The sequence below is a fragment of the Aspergillus fijiensis genome (assembly GCF_003184825.1).
Source record: "Aspergillus fijiensis CBS 313.89 unplaced genomic scaffold BO72scaffold_17, whole genome shotgun sequence".
Taxonomy (NCBI): domain Eukaryota; kingdom Fungi; phylum Ascomycota; class Eurotiomycetes; order Eurotiales; family Aspergillaceae; genus Aspergillus; species Aspergillus fijiensis.
In genome coordinates this window covers 951-14037 of record NW_024468993.1, presented here as the reverse complement: position 1 = coordinate 14037, position 13087 = coordinate 951, and the positions used below count along the sequence as shown (strand labels likewise).

The 13087-nt window shown below is 51.1% G+C and overlaps 4 protein-coding genes across 4 annotated transcripts; 2 read left to right on the top strand and 2 right to left on the bottom strand.

Moving 5' to 3' along the window:
- The first annotated feature begins 3198 nt into the window (after positions 1 to 3198).
- On the top strand, positions 3199 to 6347 carry BO72DRAFT_71359 (transcription factor domain-containing protein). The gene is made up of 4 exons (XM_040950639.1): positions 3199 to 4122; positions 4177 to 4274; positions 4324 to 5097; positions 5157 to 6347. Exons 1-4 carry the CDS (start codon positions 3616 to 3618, stop codon positions 6310 to 6312), a joined length of 2535 nt encoding a protein of 844 aa, XP_040802353.1. The 5' UTR covers positions 3199 to 3615; the 3' UTR covers positions 6313 to 6347.
- A 366-nt stretch (positions 6348 to 6713) lies between these two features.
- On the bottom strand, positions 6714 to 7882 carry BO72DRAFT_476641 (tubulin-binding prefolding complex subunit GIM3). The gene is made up of 4 exons (XM_040947395.1): positions 7781 to 7882; positions 7510 to 7638; positions 7297 to 7364; positions 6714 to 7207 (listed from the first exon to the last, which is right to left on the bottom strand). The coding sequence occupies exons 1-4, from the start codon at positions 7796 to 7798 to the stop codon at positions 7015 to 7017; spliced, it is 408 nt and encodes a 135-aa protein (XP_040802352.1). The 5' UTR covers positions 7799 to 7882; the 3' UTR covers positions 6714 to 7014.
- Positions 7883 to 8808: 926 nt separating this feature from the next.
- On the top strand, positions 8809 to 9965 carry BO72DRAFT_457811 (autophagy-related protein 27; the record flags this gene model as incomplete). The annotated part of the gene is made up of 3 exons (XM_040946349.1): positions 8809 to 9085; positions 9177 to 9672; positions 9770 to 9965. 3 exons carry the CDS (start codon positions 8809 to 8811, stop codon positions 9963 to 9965), a joined length of 969 nt encoding a protein of 322 aa, XP_040802351.1.
- A 919-nt stretch (positions 9966 to 10884) lies between these two features.
- On the bottom strand, positions 10885 to 12728 carry BO72DRAFT_467648 (uncharacterized protein; the record flags this gene model as incomplete). Its single annotated transcript, XM_040946848.1, has 5 exons — positions 10885 to 11028; positions 11242 to 11491; positions 11537 to 11961; positions 12405 to 12587; positions 12666 to 12728. 5 exons carry the CDS (start codon positions 12726 to 12728, stop codon positions 10885 to 10887), a joined length of 1065 nt encoding a protein of 354 aa, XP_040802350.1.
- Between the last annotated feature and the right edge of the window lie 359 nt (positions 12729 to 13087).

The following is a 13087-nucleotide window of genomic DNA, read 5'->3' as shown; positions in this document are numbered from 1 at the left end:
CGACTCTCTTTTTCCCTCTTTCTATTTCCGTCTCTTAATTACAGTCTTCATTTTCAACGCGGGGCATTATATCTGTCCTCAGTGTCTCAAATAGACACATAGGTCGAAAAGAAAAGTATCTCTCTTTCGGTGTCATTCGGTGTAATGGATTGCAACTCTAATTGGAGTTGTTGAAGGGATCAATCGGGTCTCAACCTCAACATCAGGGGAAGCGACACCCGGTATTGGATGGATGTCGGTGAAGAGAACAAGAATAGCAACCAACGATCTTCCCCAACATCCAATCAAACCGTTGCCCCATCGACCTTCTCATTGAAGGTAAAGCGAGTTTGACTTTCCACGTTCCCGTCAAACCGCCAGTCATCATTCCGTACTCCGGAGTCGGTTTCTTGGATCCATGATTTGATGATTCTATTCCAGAGTCCCATTTCCGTGAAGCAGAGGTAAGACATACTGAGTACATTAATGCAAGATCATACGCATATGAATACGTTTATACGTTTGTACCGACAGAGTGGGCAGTCTGGATCGAGTGACCAATTCCACTGCCCCTCTCTTCTCGTCCATCGATCATCAATCAGAGGGCTAACTAGTAAGTTAATTACTTAGGCTAATCATTTGCAACCATCGGCTACGGGATTGATCCGAGGCATTATTCCCTGCTGCTGCTGCTGTTAGTTACGAGCGAGCTTACTCTTCCCCAACGCGATGATCCTGCAGGTCAGCAGTATTGTAGAAACGGCTCGGATTTGAGCACCGTAAATGACATTCTTTGATCTGTACAGTATGTACTTTGTGTTGCGGGTTGTATGTACAAGTATATTCGTACAGTAAGTTTAACTACCTATCAACGTTACTACGACGTATGTAAGCTGGACAGTTAATGGTCAATGGCCAATGGTCCACGGCTGAGCCCAGAAAATTGTTCATCCCATGGCCGGGTCTGGCTCCGTCCCCTCTCTTTCTCTCTCTCTCTTGTCCTCCCCTATCCGAGACCGAGAGACCCTCCCACAGGAAGGAAGGCCCGCCATTCTTCTTTTTGATCCCGCTCCGTGGTGGGACCAGGACCACGTCGCGATCTCAAACCGTCGCCCTGAAGTCGTCAGGACGACACTGCCACTTGCCGATCTCGGGTCGCTTTCCAGCTAGCTAGAGGTCTGATCCTCAGCCAAAACTACTAAACATAAAATGGAAGAAAAAAAAAAAAAAAAAAAAACATCAAGCCTCTGCGCTCCCGGAAGTTGGTACCGACCCTCGTCTGCCCACTTCTCATGACTACAACCATCCACCAGACCATCTCTATCTCTACATCAAAGCGGCTGGCAATTCTTTGCATGATCTTCAAGATAAAAGGAAGAGGGATTCCGATCGATGCTCTTCTCTCATTCATCAACCGCAAACAGTCGATCGATCCAGGCAACAGACCGGCCACTGTTTCTGCTCGTGTTGCGGTTAGGACGATATTAACATAAATTACATTGGTTGACGGTTCGGTAGTGTTTGTGTATGTTTGCATGTGCAAGAGAGAGTGCGAGCGAAGCAACAGCAATCAATGGGTGCAGTGGTAATTAACACACTTTAATCAAGCGACAGGAGCTAGAAGCCATCAGGCTACCGCGTCGGCAACAGATTCCTTGACGGATAGACTTTCTGCAGTAAGCTCAGGTCTAATCTCCGGCTCGAGCCTGCCCACCCCTCTCCTTTCGATCTGATTTGAGTATAGAATGGCGTCGTTTCAGCCATGTTTTTCCTGTTGTTCTGTAACCGGGGTCAGCCGAGAAACTTTCGGAGACCTTTCCTGAACCTGGGAGGACCCTGGATGGTTGGGTCGTGTGAAGAGAGGGGGGAAGGAGGGGGGGGAGGAGAGACAAGAGACAGAACGACGAAGGGGGCAATAGGTTGGCCGATTTCAGCCTCTCCTCGCACTGACAGGCTAGCTATTTCAAGCCTGGTGACTGTGCCCCCCAAAGTTGAACTTATTTCAAACACATATGATGGACTAAGTACCTAGTTAAAGGGGACGGAGGGCTGAAGAGCAGGTTGGAGCTGGGAATCAAAACTGACAACTGGTGTCGCCGTTGAGCAGTGTTGTAGCGTTGTAGTGTTGTTGTTGCTGATGCTGGTGCTGGTGCTGGTGCTGCTGGGTGCCGCTGCCGCTCCCGCTGCTACTAAATCTTAGAAGGGATTTGTTTCCACTTGATCATTGCCGGAGTCAATATAGCGACGAACTAGGGTTCGAGAAAATTAGAGGAATCTGTTAATAAGATATTTAACCATACCAGATCAGAATCCCTGACACAGAGAAATTTCTCAGGTTTTTTTCCTCTTGAATCGAGTTATCTATTTGATCTCTTTTTTTTTTCTTTCTTCCTTTCTTTTTTTCCCCCCACAATAAGAAGATTGTGCTTATAGCGAGTAGTTGTTATTTAGCTCGCTAACTAGGTAGGTTGGTAGGTAGGTAGTAACTTAGGTAGTAGGCAAGTAGGTAGGTAGTCAATTAGTAGTAGTATGACGGACGACGGGCTTATCGTCCATTCCTGCCCATGACTGCCGAAGCCCGTCACCACTCATTATTCACTCTATATCCTTTCCTCCTCTTCATTCTTCTTTTTGCCCCGTCGTCGTCTTTTCTGCCGCAAGTCGCCTTCTTCCCTTTCTACTCTCTCTTCCTTTCTCTCTCCGTCCCTTCTTGCCTTTTCCCTTCCCTCAATTTTGTCTTCCCCTCTCTAAGGTGGCCACCTCTTCACCAGCCCCTCCTCTACGAATTGTGTCCACAACACTCTGAAACCCCTTCATTCTTATCAATGCTTGTTTATGCGCACGACAACCTGGTCCAGTCGAACTTCGCAACGCGACCACCACCAGTACAACGAAGTATTCCTTCCTTGGTGAAACCCACAGCAAGGCATTTCTTAGGCGGCTCTTCTTCTGGCAGCCCCCCTCAGCCTCGGTAGTATTCTTGTATGGCTTCACCAGCACCCACTTGCACTCCAACACATCCATCTGTCCGCACCAGGAACTACCGCAAGACTACCGCGTCTAGACTAGATGTCTCCACGGTTGACCATCGCTCCAACTTTATTTCTTTCTCTGGAACATTGAATCTCTGACCCAATTTCATCATTGGTGCGAGCGATACAGCTATTTTATTTTACCTTCGTCGCCATTGCGGATAACCGCCCCTCTCCTTCCACCTTAACCCCCCCCCCCCCCCCCCCTTCCTCTTCCACTCTATCCTACTGCAAAACCTGGGTGGGAATTTCGGGAATTTGCGCTCTTTTCGGGATCTGGTTGATTGACAAAGTTCCTTGTCGCTTTTTATTCCCCCTCCCCACTATCTACGCTAGTTGCCTTCTGATTTGCATCTATCTATCTGTGAAGGGAGAAGGAAGAAAGGGAAGAAAAAAAGAAAAAGAATAGTGTTGGGGGTCTGCTATCAATCCTTGCTGTCTGGCCTCGCATCATCATTATTATTATCATCCGCCTCTTCCTCATCCTCTTTTGCTTCTCTTTCTCTAACCAGCGGACGGAGTCGATTACCGTCCCGGCGCGCACGCGCAAACTGCTTCCACCTTCATCACCTTCGCCTTATGAGGTTGCATTGCAGGTGTCGGCATGCAGGCGCATTATTTTCGCTCATCAACTAGCCCGAACCAGCCGGGAGGGTCGTATGAGCTTCCCCCCGTGCACGCGGTGACTTCGCCGCCAGCGCCTCTTCTTCAACCGCCCGGCGGCCCACCACAACCACCACCCGCCGCTGGTGCTGCTTCACTGCTTTCCGCACCGCCCAGTCGACCCGACAGCGGTCTGCGGATGTCCCATCTTTTGCAACCCTTGGCCCAGCAAATGCCAACCCCTCAATCGTCAACCACCGCAACCTCTCTTCCGCCTTACTCGCGTTCCTATGAGTCCAGCGGCTCACCCGCGGAGGGCGCATCTATCCTCGCGGATGCGCCAACGCTCTCCGGCCCGGGACCGGGAATGCTACAGCCGGTGGGTGGTGTGGCGGCTGGACCGCATCCGCATCATCAGCAATCGCAGCAGCCTCTGCAACAGAAGAGGGCGTATCGGCAGCGGAGGAAGGATCCCAGTTGCGATGCCTGTCGGGAGCGCAAGGTCAAGGTATGGTTACGCCGCAGCCCTGTTACTTTGGCCTCGCATTGACCTTCCGCCCAGTGTGACGCCTCCGAGTCGTCCAGTTGCACAGAATGCACCAACCGCAAGGTGCGCTGCCAATTCACCAAGGAAACCAACAGACGCATGTCGTCTATTAAGTTTGTGTTACCGTTCCCTCCGTGACCACACATGCTAATTGCCTGGTAGACAAGTTCAAGACCTCGAAAAGCAACTGCTGTCAACCAGGCAGCAACTCCACCAACTACGATCGGGGATGCTAAGGTCGGACAATCTGATGGATCTCGACATTGATGCAACGGGCCAACCGCAGCTGAAGCTTCCGGATATCGGGTCCCGTCCCCCGCGCCGACCCAAGGCGCCCTTCGTGCATGATCTGACCCAGGCACGGATCAACCTGCGCAAGTACGGTCGAGGAATTCTGAAGGTTCCTCCACCTTATCGACAGCGAGGACCTAAATCCCTGCTAACGACGGATCCCCCACCACTTCCACCAAAAGATGTGGCTAATCGCTTGCTGGGGCAATATTATTCTTGCATCCACTCTATTCTTCCCGTCATTCACTGGCCTACTTTTGTGGCGGAGTACGAGGAGGTCTACCAAGCAGGCTCGTTACTGGGTATCCCTCGGGAATGGGCGGCAGTCCTATTCGGTGTCTTTGCATGCGGGTCTCTACACACCCTAGAAAGAAACCGGGAACAGGAAGGCAAGGAGTTTGTGAAGATCTGTTGCGGTGTCATCGATGTATGGCAGGATAACTTCACTCTAGACCAGGCCCGAGCGGCGCTGCTGGCCAGTATCTTCCTTTACGAAGCGAATTCCCGGTCGGCCAGCTGGGTGTGGATTGGGTCTGCTGTGAGAGTGGCCCAGGAGATCGGGTTGCACTTGGAATCCGGGCCCTGGTCACCTCTAGAGGGCGAGATGCGCAAACGAGTATGGTGGGGGATGTACACCTGGGACCGGTAAGAATCACCCGATCGTAGGACTCGTCGCCGAAGGTCCGAGACTAATTCATTCCCAGGCTTCTTGCTTTAGAGATGGGTAAACCAGTACTGATCAATGATCAGGACTGCGATGTCGACCTGCCATGTCCCGTTGATGAACAGTATATCTCAGAAGGCGGTGGTGTGCCGGAGAGCCCGCAAACAAGTTCCCTTCTTGCAAGCATCCATGTCGTCCGCTCGATCGGACAGCTGTCTCGAACCCTGAAGAGCCCAACCATCAGTCCGGCCACTTTGGAAACTTTCGAGCGACACTTCAATGCCTGCTTGGCTACATTTCCCTCGCAATATCTGCCGCGGTCCGAGCAATACCTTGACCCCCGTTCTCTTGCACCCATAATCTATCTGCAGAACGCGCGACTCCTTCTTCATCGACACAATATGTCCCCATGCTGCAATCGCGAGGCCCGAACGTCGGCGCTGGACTTTTGTGTGTCGACCGCCCAGGATACTGCCCGTCTTCTTTCGCGCTGTATGCGACCTCCGCCCGCCAGCCCGCGTCATGGACACCCGACAAGCAGCGGCGAGGATTGGCGACCACTACTCGCCTCATCAGCTGGCGCTATGCTATGCGTACATCTCTGGCGTTGCGTGCTGCTGCTTCTTTTTCGCCAGGAATATGCCGCTGCATTAGTCTGCGTACAAGCCAGTGCGGCGATTGGGGACTCACGCGCGGTGAATGCTGCCTGCGGACAATACTTGGCATTTTTCTTGAAGGCGCTACTTCAACGCAGCGAGACCATTATATCTGAACTTGACGAAGAGCTGATTGCGTATGTTTCTGGAGACATGCAAGGAACGATTGAAAGCAGCTGGGTATGGCAAGGAAGCGCAACAGGTTCTCAACTCGAAACGATGTCCCCCCAACTCAACAGTCCCACCGCATATCCGCGTCCCGAGATGGAGATTACGGAGGATTGGGAAGGTTGGGCTTGGGTTGAGCAGAGCGTACGGTATTTGAGTGAGAGACAGCAGCAGCAACAACAACAACAACAACAACAAAAAGAATTACAGCAACAACACCAACACCAACAAGAACAACACCATCATCACCATCATCTTAAGCCAGCGGAATCGTCTTACCTGGGACTTGACGCAGCAGCCACCAGCTCTGATGCAACCACACCCCAGTCAAGCTCATCTCATTCGCGCATGACGATCGCCAGTATCATTTAAGTGGTAACGCATAAAATGGTTGGGCACGGCACTCGGTGGGGTTCGTTGTCATCTGGCTCTTTTACCAGGTCAGGTCCAGTCTCTCAGAATGAGCTCGTTTTGGTCGCACCACAGCCGAACTATCATGCCTGAGGCAGACATATCCCATCCGAGCAATCGAGCGAACGGGATTTTGCTGTACCAACGCCATGTCATAATATCTTGCCCGTGGGAGCTCTTTTCACGTCTCTTTATCAAAGCATGTGAGATGAAGTTATGGATTACGAAACAGCTTTTCTTTCTCCTTTTCTTTCCTTTCTCCATGATTCACTACTATAATATTTAGTATATTGTTCGCGTAGATATCCCTCTTGTTGGTTGGACAGAACCCCTTTTGTACAGAGTATGTGTACACGCATAGGCGATTGAGTTTTTTTAATAGATGACACTATCCCTACACTGTTCTTGAACTCAAACTTGATGAGACGTGTCCTAAGTCAACTCCGTTCATTGTCCAATCTCTTGAATCACAACAACAATACCATCTTCGCTACCATACCCCACGCCCCCCACCATTTACAGTACTAGCAACGTGATATTTCTCCCCGCATCCGAAAAATAGTCTTCATTAAAGAAAGCAAAGCAAGAAAAGAAAAAAGTAGGATGACAAGCGAACCAAAGGTGGGTTAGGTACAAGAACTAGGCCTGAGAAGGCAGGGAAACCTAGGTTTCTAGGTTGATACTCCGGCCGAAGCGCGCATAAAGGGCGACCTTGAGTTGCTGCAGCTCCTCGCGCAGGTCGCCCAGTTTCTCCTCCAGCTTGCTCACCTCGGCGTCGATTTGCTCGGTGGAGGTGGCGAGGAGGGACTGGGCTTCTTCCAGGGGAAGGTGGAAGAAGGAGTCACCAATCTTGTAGCTGCAGTTGGGATGTCAGCGGATCATAATGGGGATTAGAAATTGGAGATGAAGGATGAGGGGGAAGGGGGGAGGAGGGTAACCACTTACGGAACGAGATCATCTTCATCTGCGAGTTCGAGCTCGGTGGAGATTTCTTCGAGATCTTCTTTGTCTTTCTGTTTTTGATTTCTCATATCAGTTTTTAGTGCTAACTATTCAGGTGGAGGTTACGTAGTGACGACGTTGGCGGGGTGAATTTTGGGATAGAGAGAGGTAGGAGAACGCAAGTCTGAAAGACAACTAAAGGGCTGCCGAGCTTACCTGCTTCAGTTTCAATTGCTCTTCCAACACAATTTCCCGTTGGTGGAGGCGACTGAAGCGGTTGATTTTTTCTTGGTCCTCGCGGCGGACTTCGTTGTCCTCGCCGCGGGCTTCATCTTCTTTTGAGAGCTGGTGGGGGGGGGGGGGGGTTTGTTTTTTTTTTTTTTTTTTTTTTTTTTTTTTTCTTTTTTTTTTTTTTTTTTTTTGGTTGGTGAATTAGATGGGGGAATGATTTTAGTAGATCTATCAAAATGAGAAGAAGGGTGCTTACCATACGAGTTTGAATCATTTTGGAGAATAGACGGGTGCGAATTTCGAGGGGTGGAGAGGATGATTGATTGATTGATTGATTGATTAATATTGGGATGGGGATTTGATGCTGGGGAGGTTTCTTCTTTGGGCTGATGTGGCCCGTGCACAGAGTGACTTGGATAACCTAACTACAATACGGGCGGACAGAGTAAGGTGAAGTGTCAAATAAACTGTGTTCTATAGACCTGTAAAAAGTACTACTGAATGCTATTGATAGTAAGGTAGTCTATTAGGTCTCTTTGTCTATCTATCTAGTATTCTCCTTCATGCTGCTGTGCTTTGTTGCTAGTGGCCAAGCTCTCGGTTCCTTCCTTGTATGCTTGCTAACTTGCTAACCTTCTATACTTCATCCTCACTGAATGCTAAGGTGACTCTTTGGTGCATCTGAATTGTTCTAAGCACATTTCTTCTCAACTCCCTCGTATCTCTGCCGGATGAACCTCCAGTCTCCTTTTCACATTCTGCACATGCGGCACCTGGTCGGGTGACATCATTGCCGTCAGCTGCTCGCCAGGCGCAGTGCCAATACAAGCCTTCCTCAAGCACGCGAGTTGCCTTCTCTCTCACACTGTCTCCTTCCTCCCTCGCTATTGTTTAATCCTTCGAAGCTCTCTCTTCCTCTCTCTCTGCCTCATTGCAAGGATTGCATTGTGGACGTTCTGCATGCTGACTTAGTCGACTTCCCTCTCGGCCCGCCCTCGCCTCGGAGAAACGAAGAGCTCCGGCCACCGCATCATCGCCGACAACTGATCGAATCAATTTCCCAGCCTGCCTTCTCGCCTGTTCATTTTCTGAACACGGCTTCTCCAGTTCACCACCTCATTTGACTCCCCACGAGGAATACTACTTTATTAACTTCGTCGCTGCTATCTGAAAATTTTCACGTTTTCTACTTGCGAGACTGTCGAGCTGAGCTCCGGTGACCAACGCAATCACCCTCTTCAGCCAAACGCGGCCCTGTCAGCACCACAATCAACAACATCCACAATGCGAATACCGTCCAACCTATCCTCTACCCTTCTCTCCTCCGCCCTGCTCCTCCCCAGTCTGGTCTCTGCCTTGGGCAATTTCAACTGCAAAGACATAATCGTCGATAAAATCAAATATGACCTCAGCCCTCTCGGCGGCGTACACACCCTCTACAACGTGGTCGAGAAGCCCGAGGAATCCGCGACAGTCAACACGACATATGTGCTCAACATCTGCAGTATCCTGGGGAAGGCTGCCAACCGAGAGCACCTGAAGTGTGGAACGTCCAAAAACAGTGCGCTTCTCCCCTTGCCAACTTGCCCGCGAATCTATCCTCTTCTCTTGCGTCGCATCCTCCCATGCACTAACCTCTCGATCATATATAGTCTGCGGCTTCGAATACCGACGCCACGCGAACAGCAGCGTCGAAATCGACCAGGGCTTTCCCATCGCGGGCTACGACCACCTCGGATCCGGCAGCAAAGACACCGAGGTCACTCGCTTAAAGGAATCCGACTCATCCCGTGAAGGTCTCCTGATCAAATTTGCCGGTGGCAGCTATGAGGACACGACTGGCAAGAAGCACGCCGCCAAAGCCGTGATCGAGTTCAATTGCGACCCCGACCGGTCGGGGTTGGAAGGTCTCCAGACCACGAACGAGCCGGTCGGTAGTGAGGCTGTGTTGCGCGCTCGCGAGGAAGAGGGCAGCGGCAACAGAAATAGTACCAGCAGTCTTCAGTTCAAGAGCTTCGGTCCCGTCGATGACGACACCTACGTGCTGCGGCTGGACTGGGCGACACGGTACGCGTGTGACAAGTACCGAGATGATAACAAGGGGGACTCCTCGAGTCATTGGGGATTCTTCACCTGGCTGATTATTCTGTATGTCTTCCCGTTTCCGTCCCCTTCTCTACTTGTGCCTTTAATACCCTGTCGTGGAGAGGTGAAACGCTAATCAACTAATCCCCGGATAATACAGTCTCTTCCTGTGTATCGCTGCCTACTTGATCTTCGGTTCCTGGCTCAATTATAACCGCTACGGTGCCCGTGGGTGGGATCTTCTCCCGCACGGGGACACGCTGCGCGATGTCCCCTACATCTTCCAGGATTGGGTCCGTCGGGTGGTCAACACGTTGCAAGGGTCGGGGTCGCGAGGCGGCTACAGTGCGGTTTAGAAGGTTGTCTATTTCGGTACGTGTTGTATTAAAGGAAGCTGGGAGGTGGGGTGCAAGAAAGCGTATGTTATAGTTGAGGAGCCGGCATACGGACGGATTCCAGGTATACTTCCATACTTAGGCAGGGATTGCCCTTGTGTGGTGGAGTGGTAGTTATGGTGAATTGGAAACTTTTGAATATGATACAAATGGCTAGTTTTCATTGCTCTGATACACGAGACAATTGATCATGATGATCGATGTATATGCTCCTTGGATACTCCTAGAAAACAAGTGGTAGCTGGCGAGCAGAAGGGGCACAGGGAGGCTGTTGATTGCAGACTTTCAAGGCACCAGCTACTACCATACGGATAGCTCATAACTCACAATCATCACCACTGACTACCAGAAGAATGAATGGTTATCAATTTCCCTTCTCAGAATCTAGAATCCTCCACAAAAGAGATAGTCAAGCTTCGAAATCCTCAAAGTGATGGTAACAATTTCCCAGACCCTTTCGTGATCATGACTGACAAATTGCAGTTGATCACAAAGAACAAACAACACAAACAAATCAAACACAAGCACAAGATCATCATCCATCGACATACAAACATGACATAGTGTGGTATGCATACTTATGCAGATCGTATGCACATCGAAATCGCGTCATCAAAGCTAAGATATCGTCAAAGTTCATCAATCAAGGCGGGAAATGATCACACAATTGAAACAAGGGATTCTGAAGGGGACAGATTGATCCTAATAATCTGATCCGCCGCCCCCTCTTATTCCCCGTTCACCTGGTTTGCTCTTGCATTTTCCACACCGCTGGTTTTCTTTTCTTTCTTCTCGTTTCGTTAATGCAAACTGTACTCCCCTCCAAAACCCTCGTCTTCACCCAACATCATGGATTGAGGTAGGTTCGGGAAGCTCTTTCCTAAACCTTCATGGCGAAGTTCTTCAAATACAGATAATCCGCCATGTTGGCATCCACGGTCTTGCGGATGAGGGCAGCGCCTTCGGGCCCGTATTTCTCCTGCCATTCGGCGTCGAATTGGGCCTCGGTCTTCTGGGCTCGGGGCTGAGTTTGTGGTGTTAGTTTTGAGGAGTCCAGTTTCACCAGCTGAATGGGTTTGAGTGTATGTGAGAGGAAAGAGAGAGGAGAGAAAGGTAGGTGGTGCGTGTTCTGGTGACTTGTCTTCCTCCAGCTCTCTGGATCTCTTTCTTTCTTTCTTTGTTTTGTGACGTGACGTAGGAGAGAGGCAATGAACAGAATAAAAGGGAGAATACTAACATGTTTCCTCCCCACCAAGCCTGTCGACTCGATAGCATCGTTATGGAATCCCCTCCACTTCTCGAACGCGGCCCGCGCGCACGCGTGATCGGCCTCCGTATCCCAGCACAGCATTGAGGGATCGTACTTAAGGCCCACGCTACGGCAGAAGGCCTCGATCATCGGGGCCGGGTTGTCGAGCATATCGTCCGCGTCGACGACGCAAATCTCCACCTCTTCCTCCCTGCCACCGCTGCTCCGTCCGGTCATGCTGGCGGAGGAAGCCGAGGACGACGGACGCGAGGAGGCGACCGACGAGGAGTCGTGCTCCGTCTCGTCATGCTCGTACGTGGCGACCCGCGGGCCGACCAGACACGTGTTCCGCAGATAGTCGAACGTCCGGCGGAGCTCGTCGTACCCGGCCTCGGCAGGGTCGTAGTTCTGGAACCCGGTCACCGCATCCAGCGGCGGGATCGTGCAGCGGTAGTACGAGGGGACACTATAATGCGGGTCGCGGATGAGGAAGGCAAAGTGGAACTGCGACAGGAGCGCCCGCGGCATCACGGTCGGGTTGCCGGGTTCCGCCTCCGTCGCGTACGGGTACGGCGTTGCCTTCGACTCCTCCGGCTGCTCTGTACCTACGCCGCGCTTGATCCTGTGCAGGGATGGCGCGATGCTGGCGGGTTGGCCGTGCGGCGGAAGGAGGTAGTGGATTATGTCCTTGATGAAGACGCGTTTGCCCTGTTTTTTGGGGTAAGTATCTTGCCAGGTTTGTGGGACTGTGAATGTGTGGATGTGTCGGGACACATGGTGGTAGGCTGGGGGAGGGAGAAGACAATAGGGCAGAAAGAACAGGCTTAGTAGGCTGATGCATGCTCGCCAGTCCATCCGGTTGTTCCTGTGGTTCATCTCCCTGAGCGTGTAGGGGAAACGAAACAAGACACTCGCAGGTGATCCACATGCAGGCACGGAAGAATCATGCTTGTAGATGCATCACGACGGCAAGCAGAATCTTGCTCCTGCGTTTTCCCCGGATTTCTCTAATTTGGCAGACCGGGCCCTCATTCGAATGGATTCGTCGACGATCTCAAACTACGATGGCCGAAGGGGAGGGAACACAGTGCTAGGGACAACGGAAAGAGAAGTGGTGAAGAAAACAAAACAGGCAAGAAAAAGGGTCGGACCTCAGATGATTCGCGCTCGATGCGATCCAGGACGGTCTTGAACGTCGACTGGCTGAATCCGCTGTCCAGACGGGCCTGTTCATCGTCGGCGAATCTGGTCGACAACCGCTCCGGTCCATAGTAGAAGGCATCACCAAACGGCTCGTGGACACACTGGATGGTATCTCGCTGAGTCATGAAGACCTAATGCAACCAAGATTAACGAAATGTTACAACCCAAGAGATGAGATGGGGTGGGAGAAGTTGCAGGGAACAACATACTCGCTCAAAGGCCGTGGAACACGCGCGGGGGTGAGTAGCCACAAAGATGGGCTTCTGCAACATCGTGACGGAGTATTTTCTCCGGTCGATGGTCGAATAATGACACGATAATCCTTTTTGGACTGCTGATCTGTTCGATCGCTGGGAAATCGGTTTTTCAGATTTCCTCACTGCAAGTTTCAAGTACAAGATCTATCGACCAGGGAGTTTCACCACTGGCGTAGGTACTCGGGGATTATAGGACGTAGCGCCCTTTTTCTCGTCCGGTTTACTGGATTTCGAGGTGGGTGGAATGTTGTAGTGTATGCTTGGACGAACCTATTCAAGCAGTTTTGCAGGCACACCTAGTTGGGAGGATTTCTTCCAGGCTGCAAGTTGATTGAAAGATAGAGGAAAGAAGGGAGGAGGAGGGGAAGGCAGAA

What these genes read in the sequence shown, in the direction of transcription:
- BO72DRAFT_71359 (XM_040950639.1), top strand. Translation starts at nt 3,616, where the DNA reads ATGCAGGCGCATTATTTTCGCTCATCAACTAGCCCGAACCAGCCGGGA. An exon ending in GTCGGGAGCGCAAGGTCAAG is followed by an intron (nt 4,123 to 4,176) that starts GTATGGTTACGC and finishes CCTTCCGCCCAG; the next exon opens with TGTGACGCCTCCGAGTCGTC. An exon ending in AGACGCATGTCGTCTATTAA is followed by an intron (nt 4,275 to 4,323) that starts GTTTGTGTTACC and finishes ATTGCCTGGTAG; the next exon opens with ACAAGTTCAAGACCTCGAAA.
- BO72DRAFT_476641 (XM_040947395.1), bottom strand. An exon ending in AGCAATTGAAACTGAAGCAG is followed by an intron (nt 7,365 to 7,509) that starts GTAAGCTCGGCA and finishes AATCAAAAACAG; the next exon opens with AAAGACAAAGAAGATCTCGA. An exon ending in GATGAAGATGATCTCGTTCC is followed by an intron (nt 7,208 to 7,296) that starts GTAAGTGGTTAC and finishes TCCCAACTGCAG; the next exon opens with CTACAAGATTGGTGACTCCT.